Source organism: Peromyscus eremicus, chromosome 17, assembly GCF_949786415.1.
Source record: "Peromyscus eremicus chromosome 17, PerEre_H2_v1, whole genome shotgun sequence".
NCBI classification, from domain to species: domain Eukaryota; kingdom Metazoa; phylum Chordata; class Mammalia; order Rodentia; family Cricetidae; genus Peromyscus; species Peromyscus eremicus.
In genome coordinates, this window is record NC_081433.1 from 50,050,672 (window position 1) to 50,070,992 (window position 20,321).

A 20,321-nucleotide genomic window follows, 5' to 3' on the forward strand; every position below is an offset into this window, starting at 1 on the left:
GCTGTAAAACCTCAGAGCCCACCCCCAGTGACATACTTCCTCCAGCAAGGCTTCACCTCCTAAAGGTTCCATAACCTTTCCAAACAGTGCCACCGACTAGGGACCAAGTGTTCAGACATGAATCCATAAGGACATTTCTCATTCAAATCAGCAGCACAGTACTTTAGCAGCCTTGCTAAGGCTCACCTTTTATGTTCTGGTTTGTGATTTGAGGCAGGATTTCACAGTGTGGGCCAGGCTGACCACAGTGTGAGCCTTTCTGTCCTCTTGGCAATAATCTTCCTAGGGCTGGGATTCGTGGTGTGTACCACCATACCTTGTGTGTAATATTGCATATGTGTGTGCATAGGCAATCATTGTTTAATACAGGTTAGAAAAAACTATCAGTTAAAGATATGCATTTAGAGAGGATTTTCCTTCACCATCCATCCTGTCTCACACTACCCCTCCTCCTGTTTCTTCTCTACCCGACTTCCCTCTTCTTCATCTTCTTTCTGAGCCAGGATCTCGTTCTGTAGCCCTGGATGGCCTGAACTTACTATATATCCCATGCTTTCCTTCTGCCTTAATGTCCCAAATGCTGAGATTAAAAGTGTGAGCCATCATAACTGCCTTAGACTTGACTCTGTGTGTGTGTGTGTGTGTGTGTGTGTGTGTGGTGTATATGTACATGTATGCATGTGTGAAGGTTTTGTGTGTGTGTGTGTATGTGTGTAGTGTATGTATGTATATAGTGTATGTGTGTATGTGGTATGTGTGTGTGGTATGTGTGTGTGGTATATGTATGTGTATATGTAGTGTGTATATATATGTCTGTGTGTATGTGTGGTGTGTGTGTGCGTGTGTGTGTGTGCGCGTGCGTGCGCGCGCGCGTGTGTGTGTGTGTGTGTGTGGTGTATATGTACATGTATGCATGTGTGAGGGTTGTGTGTGTGTGTGTGTGTGTGTGTGTGTAGTGTATGTATGTATGTAGTATATGTGTGTGTAAGTGGTGTGTATGGGGTATGTGTGTGTGGTATATGTATGTGTATATGTGGTGTGTATATATATGTCCGTGTGTATGTGTGGTATGTGCGTGTGCGTGTGCGTGTGTGTGTGTGTGTGTGTGTGTGTGTGTGTGTGTGTGGTGTGATGTAATCAGAAGAGGACATTGGTGTCTTCCCTCCTTGTTGACTTGAGGTGGGCTGTCCGTGAACTAGAGACTGCCCGTTTTGGCTATGGTGACTAGCCAGTGAGCTCTTGAAGTCTCGCCGTCTTTGCCCCTCAGTACTGGGGTTACAGGCATGTCTGGGCATGCTCGGCTTTCTCCAGGGGTGCTGGGATTACACAGCAAGTGCTCCTATCTCTTCAGCCGTCTCTACAGCCAAGACCTGGTTTCTTAGAGTGATGCTGCTTTTCACAGAGCAGCTCAGCAAAATAACGTGCTACTGTAAGTGTGGTGCAGTGGACTCTCTCGAGCAGTTACTGAGGACGGTAAGGATGAGTCCTTAAGGTACCTGCTACAGTTATGAGCCACACAGATCTTGAACTTACGGAGTTTTCCTCTCAGGACAACCTCAGTATAGCTAGCAACTTAAAATACTATGAAGAATTGGGTGTGGTGGTGTAATCCCAGCACTCATGAGGTGGAGACAGGATGACCAAGAACTCAAGGTCAGCCTGGTCTACATAGTTCTGGTCAGTTTGGTTTGGTCTTGTCTCACACCAAAGTGCAAAATTATAGTCAGGTGTGATTCCATTTGCTTTTAATCCCAGCCCTCACACAGACACAGACACAGACACAGACACACACACACACACACACACACACACACGTGCATATACACGTACACATTACACATACACACATAAATATAATTAAGAATATTTTGTATTAGTGGATATAAAAATGATTCATCTCCAAATCTTAGAATGGTAATCATAAAAATGTGCAGTAAGGGGGCTGGAGAGATGGCTCAGAGGTTAAGAGCACTGGCTGTTCTTCCAGAGGTCCTGAGTTCAATTCCCAGCAACCACATGGTGGCTCACAACCATCCGTAATGAGATCTGGCGCTCTCTTCTGGCCTGCAGGCATACATGCAGACAGAACACTGTATACACAATAAATAAATCTTAAAAAAAAAATGTGCAGTAAGAATGTATTATTTTCACTAGAGATAATGCATGAACTTTTTTTCAGTGGTGCTGGGATCAAGCCCAGGGCCTGCCAGGTGCCAAGCAAGAGTTTTACCACTGACCTTCCTCCTCAGCCTGGAAAGCATTGGTCTTAGAAGAGATGAAGACGTATAACTGAATACAATATAGATAACATTCTTATTGCCTGAACTCTTATGGGGAATAATAAACTATTTCTATATACTAGATTCATGTTGTTTTTTATTTACCATCATCCAAATGTTTTTAATATTTTATTTTATAAAGTAATGTTTTTATCAAGGTGCTTATAACCTCAGATACTTGGGCAGCTGAGGCAAGAACATAGCAAGTTCAAAGACATGCTGGTTACATAGTTCAAGGACAGCCTGGGAAAGTCAGCATGACTCTGTTTCAAAATAATAATAAATTTTAAGGAGGTCTGGGGATGTGATAGAGTGCTTGCCCAGCAGAAGCAAGGCCCCAGGTTCGATCCTTAGTACTTCAGACTAGAACAGAACACAGTCCAGGGATCCAGGAGTCATCTAACTGCTGTTTTCAAGTGGAACAGAACATTAAGTGGCAATTTAAATATATATGGAAAGTCAGATAAAAATATGAATAAGATATACTAATAAATTCAGGAAAATAGTGTCATAAATCAAAAGCCATGTACTAAATATGGAGTCCTTCATCTCTGACATACTTTCTTTACTTAGTTTATTAGCATTCTTTTTTTCTCAGTGCTGAGGATGTTACATCGGGCTTTGGATCTGCCTACTAAGTCAGTATGCTACCCAGAGGTTACATCCGAAGCCTTTGATTCAGCATGAGAACATATGGGAGAGCAGTTAGTACTCCTGAATGAGTGGCCTGCTAAATGCAAGGTGTGGCAGTTGGAAAACTTTTAGGTAGTAGCGTTTCTAGGCATGTTAGGAAATGCTATAGGCAGGATGTTTCGCAGGTGGTGAGTCTGGGTAGGGGAGTTTGAGCATAGAGAGTGGGTAGCTTCCTTATGGTCTGACCCATTCATCTTTGGCCATCTACACTTGCCCAGGCCTCAGTTCCCTTTCCTGGACACACCATGTTCTGAAGTCATCAGTGAAACTGGTTTGTTGTGTAAACAAGAGGAAAAGTAATGAGAAAGAAGCTGGATGTGGATATGGTGGCACTCACCTGTAATCCTCACACTTGGTGTGGAGGGTATAGAAGAGCAAGGTTGTTTTTAGTTACATAGCAAGCATGAGACTAGCCTGGGCTATATGAGCAAGAGCCAAAAAAAACCCAAAAAACCCAAAAAACAATGAAATGTAAACAGAGGCAGAGTTTTTCTGTCTTGACCACCAAATAAACACACAGAAGCTTATATTAATTATAAATGCCTGGCTGATGGCTCAGATTTATTACTAACTTACATTTAAATCAAGCCATTTCTATTAATCTATTTATTACCACATGGTTGGTGGCTTACCTGCCCTCTGGCATCTTGTTTGTGGGCAGCTGGCTTGCCTCTCCTGATTCCGCACTCTTCCTCTGAGTCCTCAGTTTGATTGCTCTGCTTAACCCTATCTTGCCTTGCCATAGACCAAAACTTATTATCAACCAATGAGAGCAATACATATTCACAGAGTACAGAAGGACCATCCCACAGCATTCCCCCTTTCTATCTAATCAAAAAGCATGGTTTTAACTTTAACATAGTAAAATTACATACAACGAAAGTTATCAAGTAAGAATTATAGTTAAAATATCAAGTCTGTATTTGACAAAATCAGAGAAAACGTTCAATTATTTATCCTATCTTGGTGAGTCTAAAGTTTTATATCTAATTTATCCTTTATCACAACTAAGGAAACTATAATCATAACTACTTAGTCTTCAACTCCATCGAAGACCTGAGAAGGAAATAATAATACCTGAGTAAGCAGGAAGTGTAAGCAAGTGACTTGCAAAAATGTAAGAAATGGCAGAAACAGCTGGGTGCCTAGACAGTCACCCAAGGTTTCTCTACAACATCGGGGCATCCAATTTTGGCCTTCAGGCCTAGCACATCTGACAGACTTTCCTGTGAAACAGAATTTTGAAGGACTGTCCTACCTTGTTTTGGCTGTTGCCTTTCTTTGTGTCCTGCTTGTCCAGATCGGACAGCACATTTACTGTCAGCACTTGAGGCAAGGGTGGTTTCTTTGCCCACATGGCTAGCTCTTGCCACATTGAAAGCAAGCAAACTCAATATGGAGTTTCTTCAATGCCCGTCATCTTTTTTGGAGTATATTGGTGCTGCCAGGAGCAGACGTGTCCCACTGTCATGAAAAGTCCAAGTTATTAAAACATTTTAAATGCCATATTCTGTAGGAATTTGAAGTGTTTGAAGATTATATATCTGAAATATATCTTTGTATACCTAGAAAACCTAACTAACATGACTATAAGTTTGACTATTATAGATGACTATTAATCTTTATTTATTAATTATACATTATAATTTTAAATGAGTTGCATAAACAATGTATTTAAGAAGAGTAGAAATATACATATAAAAATTAACTTTAAATTTGTATTAATAAACCAAAATCCATGCCAATGTAAAATAGTTTGAGATTAATAGTTGTTTTTTAGATTAAAGTAGATTCAATAATCTACCCTTTTATTCTATTATTTCTATATCATACCCCTTTCTTCTTTTAGAAAGAGCTTGAATATGACCAGTAACAATTTGTAACCACTCTTAAATGAAAACAAACATTTATAACCAATATTTTGGGAATGTGGGTGTAGTTTTCTAAACTCCTTCACACTGATCGGGGGCACTGGTAATCTTTGAGGGACCGTGAGAAAAAGAGGATAACTGTTAAGTCTGGAGTGTTCTGTGAGGCTGGATCATTTCAGTCGTGAAGCTGGTTTTGATGTTGGATCACCTGAGCCCTTTTTATTGGTGTCTGGTCCCCTTGTTTTGAAAACATATAAACTTTTAAAGGTAACACACATAGCCGTATTAATACAAATTAAAACTATGTATTGTATATAAGCCAGTCATAGATAATTTTTTTATTTTATGTTTGAGCAAGTAACATATATATCACGTGTCTTGTAGTTACTTTAGGTTTATTTTTTTCATGTCTGTAGTCAGGATTTCAGGGGGTCTTCCTCCATCAAACTTGATTTTTCTTAATCTGGAATGAATCCATGGTCTCTTATTTCCTGTAGAAACAAAAGCATAACTTCTCCCTCAAGGTAACATATCTTTTGACATAAATTTTGATGTCAAGATAATTTAAAAATATATAGGTTGGTTTAATATAGTCTCTCAACAGTTATCACTTATCCGTTAATAGTCAAAAAATATAAAGAGAACATAATAAAATATGGAATCCAGACTCTCTGCTTTTCATCTTTATGTGACTTATTCTTTTTTATTATTTTACTTCTCTCTTTAAAGACTTTGTTATTTTTAAGCTATTTATTTCTTTTCTATGACTGTCTATACCCACATTCTTTCTTTCTTAAGCCTATGCACATTGTAAAACACACGAAAACCTGTTTAGAGTTTTTTTTTTTTTTCCAATTTGGACCTCTTTATTTCATAGCTCTAGTCTCTTTGGACTGTGTGAGCAGACTTTAAACTGCCAAGCTACAGCTGGATCCCCATGCTGCTCCATCGGCTGGCTCTGCCTGTTCTCGGGTCGTGAGAGCTGAGCTCGGGCCTGGTCAGAGGTGAGGTGTGTGACTAGGAGCGGCCTTCAACCTTCCCGGCTGTAGGGAGCGGGTACCTGTCCTGACACAAGCCGTTTTCACTCAGCTTGCTGTTTCTAGTCTCCTTTTAGTGATGCTGGCTGGATTAAAGGAGCTGTGTCCTTTTTCCTTCCTTCCTTCCTTCCTTCCTTCCTTCCTTCCTTCCTTCCTTCCTTCCTTCCTTCCTTCTTTCCTTCTCTCTTTCTTTCTTTCTTTCTTTCTTTCTTTCTTTCTTTCTTTCTTTCTTTCTTTTTTCTTTCTCTCCTTCCTTCCTTCCTTCCTTCCTTCCCTCCCTCCCTCTCCCTCTCCCTCCCTCCCTCTCTCCCTCTCTCCCTCTCTGCCTATGTCCCTCCCTCCCTCCCTCTCTCTCTCTCTCTCTCTCTCTCTCTCTCTCTCTCTCTCTCTCTCTCTCTCCCTCCCTCCCTCCCTCCCTCCCTCCCTCCCTCCCTCCCTCCCTCTCTCTCTCTCTCTCTCTCTCTCTCTCTCTCTCTTTCTCTCTTTCTTTCTTTCTCTCTTTCTTTCTTTCTTTCTTTCTTTCTTTCTTTCTGCTTTCTTAGGACCTACATGGAAATTCTCCCCACATTGGTATGCCAATGGAGACTAGGTTACCAATACGTTTACCCTTAAGTGTTACATTTATACCTTAAAATAAACTGCCTCTTCTATGTCAGACTGGAACATGCAGAGAACTGCTGAAAAGGGGAAAATAAACCGTCACTGCTCCATTCCAGGTGAGTGCTCTACCTGTTCTCACTGAATTGGTAGAATTTTTAATTTAATACTTGCATTTAGAGGCCCAAGAACTTCAGTGAATTCTTAAACAGAAGACTCATCTATGGCTGTTACCTCCTCCCAGCAGCTCACGGGCCAGCCCATGCTTAGCATTTGAAGGAAAAGGTTGGTGGCCAAAGCCAGTGTATTCAGTTTTTATGCTCAGGTTTTAAAATGTGTGCTCTTTTCATATTTTTATTCATATTCTATTCATGAGGGGTTGTGTCAGCTTTTTACAGATAGAATTATATGTTGCAAATTAGTTTGGAGAGATAATTTATGCAGGAAAAATGAGTTAATTTATATGCATCTATTACCCAGAATAATGAGAGAAGACAGACTATTTTGAGTATTCAAGATAGTCTAATGCTACTGGAACATTTTCCCCAAGCTTTGTGAATGGGAATAAATGTGAATTATGAAATTATACTACTGTCCTGCTTGACAAACATACCTAAATAAAGTATTTAATAGCTGACATTTTTGTTAATTTTTGTCTTTCAACTACATTATAAGCTCCCACGGGCAGAGTACATGCTGGATCTTCATTTATTATGCAGTTAAATGTCCTGCATATAGCTCTGCCTTGCTGGTTCTGCACCGTGCACATCAGACATACATGTGTCTTCAGTTTGAATAATTACCTCCAATGTAACTTGGGATTCTTGGACCCGTAATCTAAACAAGATGCTGTCAGTACTGTGTGTGTTACCAAACCTGTCCATTTACTTCACGAATTGATAACGGTCCCAGTGAATTGAGGACAGGATGTTGGAGCAAGGAAGAAAATGGATTTTTTTCTTCTAAGCAAGACTTAAAAGATGAAGACTAGGACCCCCCAAGGCGTCTCAGCGCTAGTGCTCTAAGGTCTTTTTATCTTGAGGGAAGGCTACCTGGAGCTCAGGGGCTGGTCATCCGTCCGTTTGCAGCTGTCTTGAAGGAAGAACACTGGCATGAAGGGAGTTTGGGATAAGCCACGCCATGTTTTTCCTGTCACGATTCCATCCCTTGGTTACAGGATAAGGGGTAAGGGATGGTAGCCGCTCTGACACTTCCAGCTGGAGGTAGGTGACAGAGAGGTGGTGGTGGAATGGAACTGCTTAATCTCGAGAATATTGGCCAATCCGAAAATGTAAGCAAACTATCAAGTGTTTAGCCAAGGCGCTCCATACCGTAGTAGTAAGGACAATCCGTTTCCCTCCTTTCTCACTTGTCACTTGTACCTTAGGATGCTGGGTTTCAGGCATCCTTTAAAGCTCATTTATGTTACCCAGGAGGTGGTGGCGTATGCCTTTAATCCAGCACTCAGGAGGCAGAGGCAGGCAGATCTCTGTGGGTTTGAGGCCAGCCTGGTCTACAGAGTGAGTTCCAGGACAGGCACCAAAACTACACAGAGAAACCCTGTCTTGAAAAAACCAAACCAAACCAAACCAAAACAAAACAAAGCTCATTTATGTTAATTTCTATTAGCATTAGTAAATTCATAATGCTTCACAGAGGTGATCGGAAAACTGTATGACATAAACTTCTATTCCTTCCCAAGAAAAGCAACCTTTATTCATCTATCCAATGCTCTACATGAGGTTTGAACTATAGGCGAGGTTAAAATTCCATCAGCATTCACTTGCTATTGAGAGCAAAGCCAAAGTCCCTTCCTTGGAGTACAGCCTAAGAATGACTGTCTTTGGGATGGCTCATCCTCTTTCTCAGTGATGTAGTGATCTCATCCCTACTAGCTGCAGCATTTATAACATCCTTCCCAGAGGCCCTGGAAAGAGGATGTAGGAGAATTACCTCCTCATAACATCAGTAAGGAGGGAAGGATAAATTACCATACTTTCTTAAATATTTGACCTCTTTTTTGATGACATTTTAGGAATCTGATGACCTTGTTGAAATGGGCAAGCTGTTGGGTACAAATGTCACTGATATGTGGTGGGTTTCTGGTTTTACTCTGGCCAAGGTGAGAAAGAACAGGCCTCCACAAGTACTTACGGTGACCCAGTCTACTTTGCCAAAAGTTGTTGGACTTCCATTTTTTCCGCTGGGATCTCTTAGTGTTGCCCAGGCTGCTCTTGGACTTGAGAACCTCCTGAGTAGTTGGGGAAATTATAGAAATGTACCACAGAGAGATCCAATGAACCCCTTCCTCAAGTCTATCTTTAGGGTGCTAACAGTAGAATATATATACACAAAGCAAAGGAAACACAACTAAATAGTTTGTCTAAGATGTGGTCTCCTGCTCATGGTTGTTTTAGCACCAAGTGTGTCCTGTAAGATCACCTGACAAGTTGTAAAGTTTTTCTCCTGGAGACAAGTTCTTTCTCTGGCTGTCCTATGGCTTTGGGGGCATTAATTGTCACAGTAGAATGTTCCTGGAGAAACTTTAATTTCTTGAAGGTCCATTCTTTCAGTAGTCTGATGGACAAGAAGAAAGTAAAGTGTCTCTTTAGAATGTGTTTGTTCTTTCCAGACAGGCCAGTGACATGTCTTTTGCTTTCTTTTTTTAAAAATAATGATTTTATTTGTTCTTTGAGAATTTCATACATTATATTTTAATCATATTCTTTTCCCTCCCCAACTCCTTCCAGCTCCTCCACCATCTCTCTATCCACCTAACTTCATCTTCTTTCATTCTCTTAAAACAAACAAACAAACAAACAAACAAACAAGCAAGCAAGCAAACAAACAAACCAAAACCCAACAACAATAAAAAACATTGAGTCCAGTTGGTGTTGTATGGCTCCTTCTGAGCATGGAGGCTGCCATGGAGTGCAGTTGGTATATCTCATGTTACTCCGTCAAAGAAAACTGATTTTCTTTTCCCAGAAGCTATTGATTATGAGTAGCTTCTTGGCGAGGGGTTGCTGGGATTTTGCCTGGTGTGAGCTCGTGTAGTACGTGCATGTTGTGAGTCTCGGTAAGTTTCTATGTGCGTCTTCCCTGTTGTGTCTAGAAAACGCTGTTTCCTAGAAGTCATTCATCACCTCTCGTCCTTACAGTCCTTCTGCTCCTTCCTCTGCATAGATCCCTGAGCCTTAAGCCAAGGGGTGTGATATAGACATCCCACTGAGAGCAAAGCGTTCCACAGTCTTATTTTCTGCATGTTGACCAGTTGTGGGGTTCTGTGTTAGTCACCATCTACAGCAAGAAGAAACTTCTGTGATGAAGGTTGAGGAATGCACAGACCTATGGGTACAGCAATGTGTCATTAGGAGTCCTTTTACTGCTGTGTGCGTTTAGCACGGTGGTTCTCCACCTTCCTGATGCTGGGATCCTTTAATACAGTTCCTCATGTTGGGGTGACCCCTAACCATAAAATTATTTTCATTGCTGCTCCATAACTGTAATTTTGCTACTGTTATGAATTGTAATGCGAATATTTTTGGAGCTAGAGATTTGCCGAAGGGGTCGTGACCCACAGGTTAAGAACCACTGATTTAGCAGAATGATGGTAGTAGGTTTTCCCCTGGGGCCCATGATCTATCTAGCCTCATTGACAGTGTCATGTATGGGTTCCATTTCATAGAGCGGGCCTTAAATCCATTTTTAAAATGTGTTTTGTTACCCCCATGACTTTGTGCGCTATTGCATTAATGGCTATATCTTGTAGGCAGTTTAATTATTGTAACTCACAGGTTAATAGTGAGGCGATATTAATGATTCCTTTTCTCCCTCAATAGCACGTGTAGCACCTTCCAGCACTATGAACAGTAGCTAGTAAGGGTAAGCACCCACTTGATTTTCCCGTGCTTGATGACATGAATATGTGATGTCTTCAGCAATCTGGAGGGTAACCAGTAACATTGACAATAGTGCACTATTATGAGACCCCACTGGTCAATAACTCAAAAAGATGTAACCCGTTCCTGGTACTGGGGATTTTATTTGGTAGTATGTGGTGTCCATGATGTACTTTTTAATTTTTTTTTCAAGCCCTGTTTTAGTATTTAACCCCTTTTCACCTGAAACATGAATTTTGAGCAGTATCATTTCTTGTCTGTTCTCAAAATACCTCCAGTCCCCCATCTTGGCTTATGATCTCATTTGAAGGAGTGCATCATTCAGTAACCTCCAAGAAGAAGCACATGGGAGATAACATTTTGTGGGAGAAAAATGTTATCAATAATAGCAGTTTAGAAGTTTATTGACATAGTTGTGAGAATGAGCATAAAAAGAGAAAGTGAAATATGAATTGGAAAGTAGGTATGATCTGCCTGCTCTTTTAGAGGACCTAGGGGCCATCGGGGTTTCCTGGGCTATACTCTGAGAATCAGTATTTGCATTAGTTACTTTTCATGTTGCTATGACAGGAGCCCTGAGAAGAGCGACTTAAGGAAGAGCCCCTTTTGTCTCACAGTGTGAGGGTGCAGCCCATCAAGTAGAGAGATTATGGTGGTGGCATGAGGCAGCTGGTCACATTGTGTTTGTGGTCAAGGAGCGGAGATGTGTGCACCCAGGCTCAGCTCGCTCTCTCTTCTTTGTTTAGTCTGAGACCCCCAGCCATGGGATGGTGAGCTCACATTTATGGCTACCCCAATATAGGAACTCCCTCACAGACATTCTCAGGTTAGTCTGCTAGATGATTCTGGAACCTGGCAGGTTGACAAATATTAACTCCCAGTGTTCTGGTTGTTTTCTGTTATGCTGGTTGGATTTTCCAGAGGAAGGAGCAGAAAGACTGTAAGGACCAGAGGTGATGAATGACTTTTAGGAAACAGCATTTTCTAGACACAACAGGGTTGGGTAGCTTTTGGGGTCAGTTTTAAGTACCTAACCCTCCATCTGCTTTCCGGCATTTGTCTCTTCTTTTCCCATTTTCCTTATGGGCATATACCTTTAAAACAAACAAGCAGGGGCTGGAGAGACGGCTCAGTGGTTAAGAACACTGGCTGCTCTCCCAGAGGTCCTGAGTTCAATTCTCAGCAACCACATGGTGGCTCACAACCATCTGTAATGAGATCTGGTGCCTCTTCTGACCTGCAGGCATACATGCAGGCAGAACACTGTATACATAATAAATAAATCTTAAAAAAACAAAAACAAAAACAGACAAGCAGAGCTTTGTGCAGTCTGCTGTAGGGTGGGAACATGTGTGTATACACACAAAGTACCCTCTGGGCTTAGAAATCCTAACAATGTCATTTGAATGGACGTGTCCCTAGTATTTATGTTTCATGTCATTACACTATTGGTGAGGTATGTACACGTTTCTAGAGAGGGAAGAAGTCTGGGGATAGAATACAGCATATTTCTGAGCAGTAACCACTGATTGAGAGGATGAAGAAAAACAAAGATCCCTAGGCCTCTTGAAGGTCACCTCACTGGCAGAGACTGTTCTCGGGAAGTAACCGGAGGAACAATGTACAAATACCTTTGTCTCTTCTGTGACGAAGGTTGTTAGCAGCTTCTTCAGGCTCTTTGGCAACACACCAGTTCTGCAAGTCACCTGAGCAGGGAAGGAGCTGGGAGACCAACCCTCCTCAGATGGTGACTTTGAACTGGAAGGCTTGGGAACACCCAGATTTCTGATTTTTTATTTTACCATTTAGATGTGTGTTTATTTAATTATTTATACTAATCGCTCCTACCCGTTGGGTCCCAGAGACTGGACACAGGTCACCAGGCTTAGTGGCAAGGGTCTACCTGCAGAACCATCTGTCTGGCCTCAAAATTCCGATTTCTGATTCAAGAAGGGTTGGGTAGCACTGAAGAACTTGCATTTCTAGTAAGTTCCTGATAGCCAGTCTAGAGAGAATTGCTCTAAGACCTGAACTATAGGCTTCTCAAAAGAAGGAATTAGGAGGATGCCTGCCATTTATAGTACAGTGGGAAAACCCTTTAATTAGATGAAATTTCAACATAAAGAATTTCAACATAAAGAACCCTGAGGATGCGAAACAAAACGCCAGGCGGTATAGGCGAAATCCCACAATGTCACATGCCTTGAACAGCACAGGTGTGCAATTGGTGCTTCTGGTTTTATTTGCTTGGTAAACTGTTTTTGAGAGTTAGTAAGCTGACAGTCCTATATTCCTCTCCTGTGCAGTCAAGTCCGAATCTCAGTGCTATTTGGAAGTTTTTTTTTTCTTTTATGTGTGTGTATGGTGTCCACACAGCATGAGTACACTTGCCCATGCAGGTACATGTGGAGGTCAGAGGTTGGTATCAGGATGTCTTCCTCAGCCGCTTCTATCTTGTGAGACAGAATCTCTTCCCTGAACCTGCTGGCCAGTGAGCCCCAGGGATCGGCCTATCGCTACCCCCTCAATACTGAGGGTACAGATGTTATCACAGCCAGGTTTGTAGGTAGGTGCTGTATATATGAACTCAGGTCTTCATTTGTGTGCAGCAGATATTTATTTACACAGTGAGCCACCTCCCTATCCCCTGAAAGGGATTTTGAAGGTACAATTAAGTTTCTAAATCAAGTACTTTTTAGAAAGGAGATTATGTGGGTGAGCTTGATTTATTCAGGGGTACCTTTAAAGGGGAATGGACCCTACCATAACAGAATCAAAGCATGAGACGGTCATGAAGGGAATCCTCACTCTGGCTTTGAAGATGGAGGGGAAGAAACACCCATGGCCTTTAGGGGAGGAAAGCAGCCCCTGGCTGAGAGACTAAGTGGGTCGTCTGTCCCACACCGTCAAGGGACTTCTGAATTCATTCATAGCCACTTGAACCTCAGGTGAGATTGCAGCCAGTAACACGATGATATTAGCTCTCATTGTACAGTGAACTGGGAACTTGCCATCTCACGCCCAATTTCTGACCTACCTGACTCTGACAATACTGAAATTTGATGCTTTTGACCCCTGCCGGTTCATTACAGCAGCCACAGAACACAGTGTCACAAGGTGTCGACTACTGTTCGTTAAATATTTATTTATTGATGTTAAGTCCACATTACAACAGCATAACAATCCAAAGTATGGGAGTACTTTTTTTTGTTTTGTTTTGTTTTTTTCATAAATACAACATAAAAGGCGGCAAAAGAATGCTAGCTAATCCCAAGCCCAGCAAATTAGCAAAAAAAAAAGTCACATTCAGAAAAATTTGGCAAGTATGATATAATATGGGTCACAATTCTAAACAGAGATAAGTCCGTAAGACCCTGCATGGTTACTTAAATCCCCCGTTAGCCATGTGTCTGTGGTCAGAGACTGGTACCACATTGTAAAGGACATTTGCCACCCTGTGCTCAAGCCTGCTAAAACCTGGTTGGTTGGTGTTCTTACAAAAGTAGAAAGCTGTACATGTGAAGCAGTAATACAAAATATATGGGGTGGTTACAGGTATAAAATTGGTTTAAGAAGTACTATGTATGAATCGAGTAACTGAGCTAAGAAAGGTCCACACTTTTATAAATAATGAACAATAGATATGTTTTGCATGAGGAACACAGTGTCTTCTTTTCGTAGCAAAGTACCATTAAAGCCTCATGTTTCATACTACCAGGCCAAATTATTTTCTCTCATGAACAAAGGAAAGTATTGGTTCCGACTTCAAGTTATCAAGTCTGGTCAGAATCAACTCCATTTAGCCCAGGCAGAATCGTGCATGCAAAAGTCGGTCTTTGCAGCCTGGCCTTGTAGATGCTCAGAGCCTGGCCCTTCTTCAGGCTAGGTTCCATGGCATCAGGGAAGTGAAGGGAACTAGAAATTTCCACTCACCACCTCTTAGTGCCAACGGAAAAGAAACTCATTGTAGCACAAGCTTGTTTCTGTCTCTCAAGCCTCCATTCCCCTCTGGCAGACTAGACCCTATAGGCTACTTCTCACTTATACCATCCTCGCAGTCTCAACCCATGTCCAACTTCCTCTACACACTAACATCATCAACTACGACACACTTCAGCTACATGGAAGTCGCCACCGCTCATGCGCTCCAGACTTCCGGACGACCCCCTGGAGCCCTTGGCTGGTTCACGGCAGTGTCTTTGCATCTATGTTTTTAAGGTTTAGAAGAAACCAACGAGGAGCCTGGCCCACCCCTGATGCTTTCATCTAAATGGATATGAGATCTCTGTGTGGGTAGCAATTCCTTCCTTCCTTCTTTCCATGCCTTCCAAACCTGTTGCCTCCAAATGCTACATGCCTTGGTCATTTGGGTGGTTCAGATGCCTCTTGTGGAATGCACTGTAATACAGATCTGCTTTCTCCAGAACAATTGAAATGGCTTAAGTTTAAATTAGCCTTTTAGTTACTATGGATTGTAAGTAAGCTTCATACTGAAGTAGCATCAAAAGGAAACTCCTCGAAGGCAAGGAATTCCTTCTTTCTGATTTAACAGGAGCGGGTTGCAAAGACAAGGCATTCACTCGGGTTCCTCGTCACTCTCTTTCCCACCCTTCCCTATTGCACGTGGTTCAGGGTAACTATCTGTAGACACTGCACTCGAGAGTCACCATAGTATCTGTCAAACATTTCACACCGCCACATTACAGCACCCACAGCTTGCGTTTGAAGGCACTTGTAGACTGCTTAAATTGTGGTCACCTTTGAAGAGTTGACTTCTTTTGGCATTTTGGCATTTCAGACCATTTTAATCACAATTCCAAAAGTTTTAACTTGGACAACAAATGTGAATTTTCTGTGCAATGTGTACATTTCGATAAGCATCACCTACTTAGATTCCCTATCAAGTAAGAAAAATAGGATTTTGGTGTTTTGTTTTTTTTTTAAATTTCTTAAAGTCAAAAGTATACTTCTGCCTTTTACATAATGTGACAGAGGAGAACGTTGGTCAAAGCAATGGCGTTCAGTGTTCAGCTTCATCAGAGGCGCTGATCACAGGTCCTCACTTTCTACCAAGCCGCTGTTGAGCGTCAGCTGAGATGGACTTACTTCAGGCTGGAAGGCGGCTTTGATGTCTAGTCCCTGGTCCGAAAGGGCCGCGTAGCGACTGGCCGAGGGCCGTACTTTTTTTGGCTTGGTGGTCGGTGGCTGCTGGTGCCACTGGGCTACAGAGAGGAAAGAGAGTAAAGGACGATTTTCAGAAGTTTAAATACACACAGACTGTCTTTCGGGTAGAGCCTGGTGGCTCACACCTGTAATCTCAGCACTTGGGAGGCTGAGGCAGGAGGATTGTTGCAAGTTTGAGGTCAGCTTGGGTTGCACAGTGAGTTACATGCCAGCCTGGGTTTCAGAGCAACAACCTGTCTCTGAAAACAAAAAGCACACACGCAAAATGAATGCCTTTTGATATATATGAGGAGGTGTCCATACATATCTCTTTAAAAATATTTTATTTTTTATATATGTGAGTGTGTTGCCTGTGTGTATGCACGTGCACTGAGTGTGTTTCTGGTGCCTGGGTGTGTGTGTAAGTGTGTTGCCTGTGTGTATGCTTGTGCACTGAGTGTGTTCCTGGTGCATGGGTGTGTGTGTAAGTGTGTTGCCTGTGTGTATGCATGGGCACTGAGTGTGTTCTGGTGCCTGGGTGTGTAAGTGTGTTGCCTGTGTGTATGCATGTGCACTGAGTGTGTTCTGGTGCCTGGGTGGGTGTGTAAGTGTGTTGCCTGTGTGTATGCATGTGCACTGAGTGTGTTCCTGGTGCCTGAGTGTGTGTGTAAGTGTGTTGCCTGTGTGTATGCATGGGCACTGAGTATGTTCCTGGTGCCTGGGTGAGTGTGTAAGTGTGTTGCCTGTGTGTATGCATGGGCACTGAGTATGTTCCTGGTGCCTGGGTGAGTGTGTAAGTGTGTTGCCTGTGTGTATGCATGGGCACTGAGTATGTTCCTGGTGCCTGGGTGTGTGTGTAAGTGTGTTGCCTGTGTGTATGTACATGCACTGAGTGTGGACCCAGTGCCTGGGTGTGTAAGTGTGTTGCCTGTGTGTATGCATGGGCACTGAGTGTGGACCCGGTGCCTGGGAAGCCAGGAGGTGCCAGAGCTCCCTGGTACTGGACAGCTGTGAGTGGCCATGTGGATGCTGGGAACTAAACCCGGGTCCTCTGCTAGAACAGGAAGTGCTCTGAACTGCTGAGCTGACTCCCGTGCCCCACGTATATGTTCTTTGTGAAAGAATGCACACAGCCACGGTAGAGACGTGGGTAATGTAGAGGTCCTTCTGCATTTTACTTACAAGAATCACAAGTCACTGTCTATGTGTGGCCATGGGACTGTGAAGTCAGGCAACATGGCAAGTTACTGTTCTTTTAGCAACTGCAGTGTTGGAAAAATCCCAAAACAGTCGATAAGCTGCCTATATCTGATCCATCTTCCTCTCTTTTCTTTAATTTCTAGTTGGGAATTCTAGATAGATTTTTAACATTAATAAACTGAAAAGAATCAGGCATTTGGCACGCTTTCAAAGGACTATTACTTTCTTAAGCAGAAGTAAAATTTTGTAATTTTTAAAAAATATTTTCTAGTGTTTTTTCATACATCAACGAATCATATAATGCTGTTGTACTAGCCTTTAAATAGAGCTGGTAGTCTTTTAAATTTAGGATGCATGTACACACAAACACACACACGCACAGAGTCAAGAATTTACTGCTGAACTGCTTAAGATATATTAATGAGAAAAGCACTTCGCTATGTAAGTACACATTCCAGAATCAAGGCACACACATTAAGACTGCAGCAGGACACTGTGAACGGGTTATGATTCAGGAAGAGATGTTAGGAGACAGCCACTTGCAGAATATAGGAATACGGAAATGTGAAAAATGCGTATGCCTTCGTCTACTGTTAACCCCTATGGGTGCTCAAGTGAGAAAGCCACAGTTGACTGGCCAGCCTGAGAAATCAACATGCACATCTCGCTAATCAATGAAAGACCCTGCTGATACTTGGGTGTTTGTTCTCCTGGAGGGGTTTCACTATTAATGTCGGGAAACTATAAACAGAAAGAGAAAGAGTAATATGAATATTTTTTTCTTGGCAAACAAAATGCTGGAGTATAAACTTAGGACATAAAGCTTAGAGTAATGTGATCTGTCGTTCTGCTATCTACTTCTTCATCATTCAATGTGTGAGATGCAGTGAGCTGAAAGGGGGCCGCACTCACTGTAGACATCCAGCCTGGCAGTACAGGACACAATGCCTGCTTCGTTCTTGGCTGACACAGTGTACCATCCAGCGTCTTCTTTTGTGGCTCCCTGAATGAGCAGACAGATGTAGCCGTGATTATCCTGGTGCATGCTGCAGGAAGAGATAAAGCCATTAGAGCTCTAAATGTCGAAGAAGTGGCGGTAGACACGAAACATCATTTTTAATTAGGTCATTAGAAACAGAATGGTGCCAGTAACAGATAACAGGATCATACTTATTCTGGAGAGGCGGCTAGCCCCATTAAGTTAATGGGAGAGTGGAGCAGGCCTCAGGAGGGCGAATAAATCTATGCACTAATTCCTAGAGGAGGACCCGCTTTTACAGAACCACTGACCAGGCTGTTGCTACTGGAGCAAATGAATCCATCTCTTCTTTTTGATATACACATTTCAAAAATGCCATTAGGTTAAGTCGGAACATGCTCACCACATACCAACATTGCTACCTACCACATTCCAACATTGCCACCTTCCAAAAGCTTAAACTTACAGTTGAACAAAGGGTGTCTTTTGTCTTGCATGGCCATGATAGCATGCTTCTACACACACTCTTCATCTAGCATCAGGACGACTTAAGTTACGGGGTAGATGCAGCCACTGTGTATGTAGTCTTACCTTACTCGATCAGTGCTGTGAGTGAGCGATTCATTTTCTTTCTTCCAAAATATCTGAGGTGGTGGTACTCCCAAAACTCGGCATTCCAGCCTCACTGGGTACCCATCAGCTACCCCTGTGTTCTGCAGCTTCTCAATAAACATGGGGGCCTTGTGTGCTTCTTTAGCTAAGAAAACACAAGATGAATTATCCATTAGCGGCATACAAAAGGGTCACTGCCAGGTTCTCAGAGGCTTTAGAAAGATTGAGCAGGCTCTTTTATGATGCTGTTTTCATGTCACGTGGTCAAGAGGTTAGCCCTCTCCCCAAGCGAAGGTCTATGCGCTTCATTGCACTCATGTATTCCCTCAATTAATTCAAGACTGATAGGCTCACACAGTACCCGGACATCTGCTCCTTGGAAGCCTGCCCGACAGGCCTCAGAGATTCAGTCACTGCCAGCAGCTGGGAGAGCTCCCCTCCTGATTAAGTCAACGCGAGCTCACAGCCTTGACTCACTGCTGCCACCTAGTGGTGACAAGTACTTCAGGCTCAGGATTCACTGGCCGCCCCCTGAAATGTCTACTTTGAAGATTTAAGATTTGGAACTCATAATGCAATGAGACATTCCACAGCATTTAAAGGGTGGTGGTGGGGAGAAATACACACAGGAAAGGCATGTTTATCTAAATTTGGCAATTTTAGATAGTTATCTATAAATTAAGGATGTACAGCCCGTAAATTACAAATTCTAACTTATATTCTTTGAAGGGAGCTATAAAGAAGACGACTTTATGATTATCTTATAGGATTTTATGACTTAGTCTTTTAAAAGTCATGGCTTATTGTTAGTAATATTCTGAATATTATAAGACAATGGGAAACTAATTTCTTGGGCCACTGGTAGAAACAATTTCAGAGAAAGAATAAGGTGTTTAATTTCATCTGAGCTCCTGACAATCAATCAAAAAATACACATCTTCCTTCACATTAACATGAATCAAGGTCTTTTCCATCAGATACTGGTTTGTGTCTTTTTTAAAAAAATTTATTTATCTATTATGTATACAGTGTTCTGCCTACATGCCAGAAGAGGGCACCAGATCCCATTACAGATGGTTGTGAGCCACCATGTGGTTGCTGGGAATTGAATTCAGGACCTCTGGAAGAGCAGCCAGTGCTCTCAACCACTGAGCCATCTCTCCAGCCCCTCGGGTCTGTGTCTTACTGGCTGTGCCGTCACTGGCAAACAGACCGTAGATGCCTCAGCATCTCAACTAGTGGGGCCCATGACCAGTCACAGCACTTTTAAGGATTAAACTGGAAAAACGCTTATGCAGTCCTGCACAGGTGGCATCGTGCACAGTGCGCTCCAAGTAGCACATGGTATCACTGGCGAGCAGCTGGGATATTAAGGCTAGTTTTAAACGCGGCTCGTAACACATAAACTAATAGCTGCTGGTGAAGACCTTGATCCATGTCAGTGTGCACTACCCGCTCTGACATGAGTGCCAAGCCATGACCAGATGTCTTACCCTGATGGACAAATAAGAGCAATGGGTACATTTAACAGGAGAAAAAGAAACAGTTTGATTTGAGTTTAGAGAAATGAATGAAATCAGCCCTGCCGTGTGGGCAGATAGAAAAGCCTGGTTAAAATGACAGCATCGCCTATATATATTTACCAGATTTCTGTGGGACAAACATGATTCTGTTATTAGAGTCATCACCCTGGATTTTATAGCCCAGACCTCCTTATTCTCTTTATTCCTCTTTATTCCAGACCCCGGCTTTATTCTCATTCTACTTTATTGCAGAAGCTGAGTGGTTCACGGAGTGTGTTTGCAGGAGGCTGTGCTGAGTCTAATCCCAGCTCACTAAGGGGACCCTGGTGATGATCTCACAGGGCTGACGCCAGGCCTCGCCAAGATAACGTCTATGACGGTGTTGTCAGTTGGGTTTTAAGGAATACGCACTATGCCTTGTTAAGCTTCATGACAGCCAGAGGTGAGGCCATCAGCACCCTTCCT

The 20,321-nt window shown here is 42.5% G+C and overlaps 1 protein-coding gene across 1 annotated transcript in view; it reads right to left on the bottom strand.

Moving 5' to 3' along the window:
• Nucleotides 1-13,504: 13,504 nt before the first annotated feature.
• Nucleotides 13,505-20,321, bottom strand: part of Palld (palladin, cytoskeletal associated protein) — a 387,847-nt gene continuing 381,030 nt past the window's right edge. The window contains exons 18-20 of the mRNA XM_059245052.1: nt 18,313-18,478; nt 17,655-17,788; nt 13,505-15,601 (exon numbers count right to left, since the gene is read on the bottom strand). Of these exons, the coding sequence (XP_059101035.1) occupies nt 15,429-15,601; nt 17,655-17,788; nt 18,313-18,478 (473 nt within the window). The 3' untranslated portion in view covers nt 13,505-15,428. The remainder of the gene's footprint in view (nt 15,602-17,654; nt 17,789-18,312; nt 18,479-20,321) is intronic.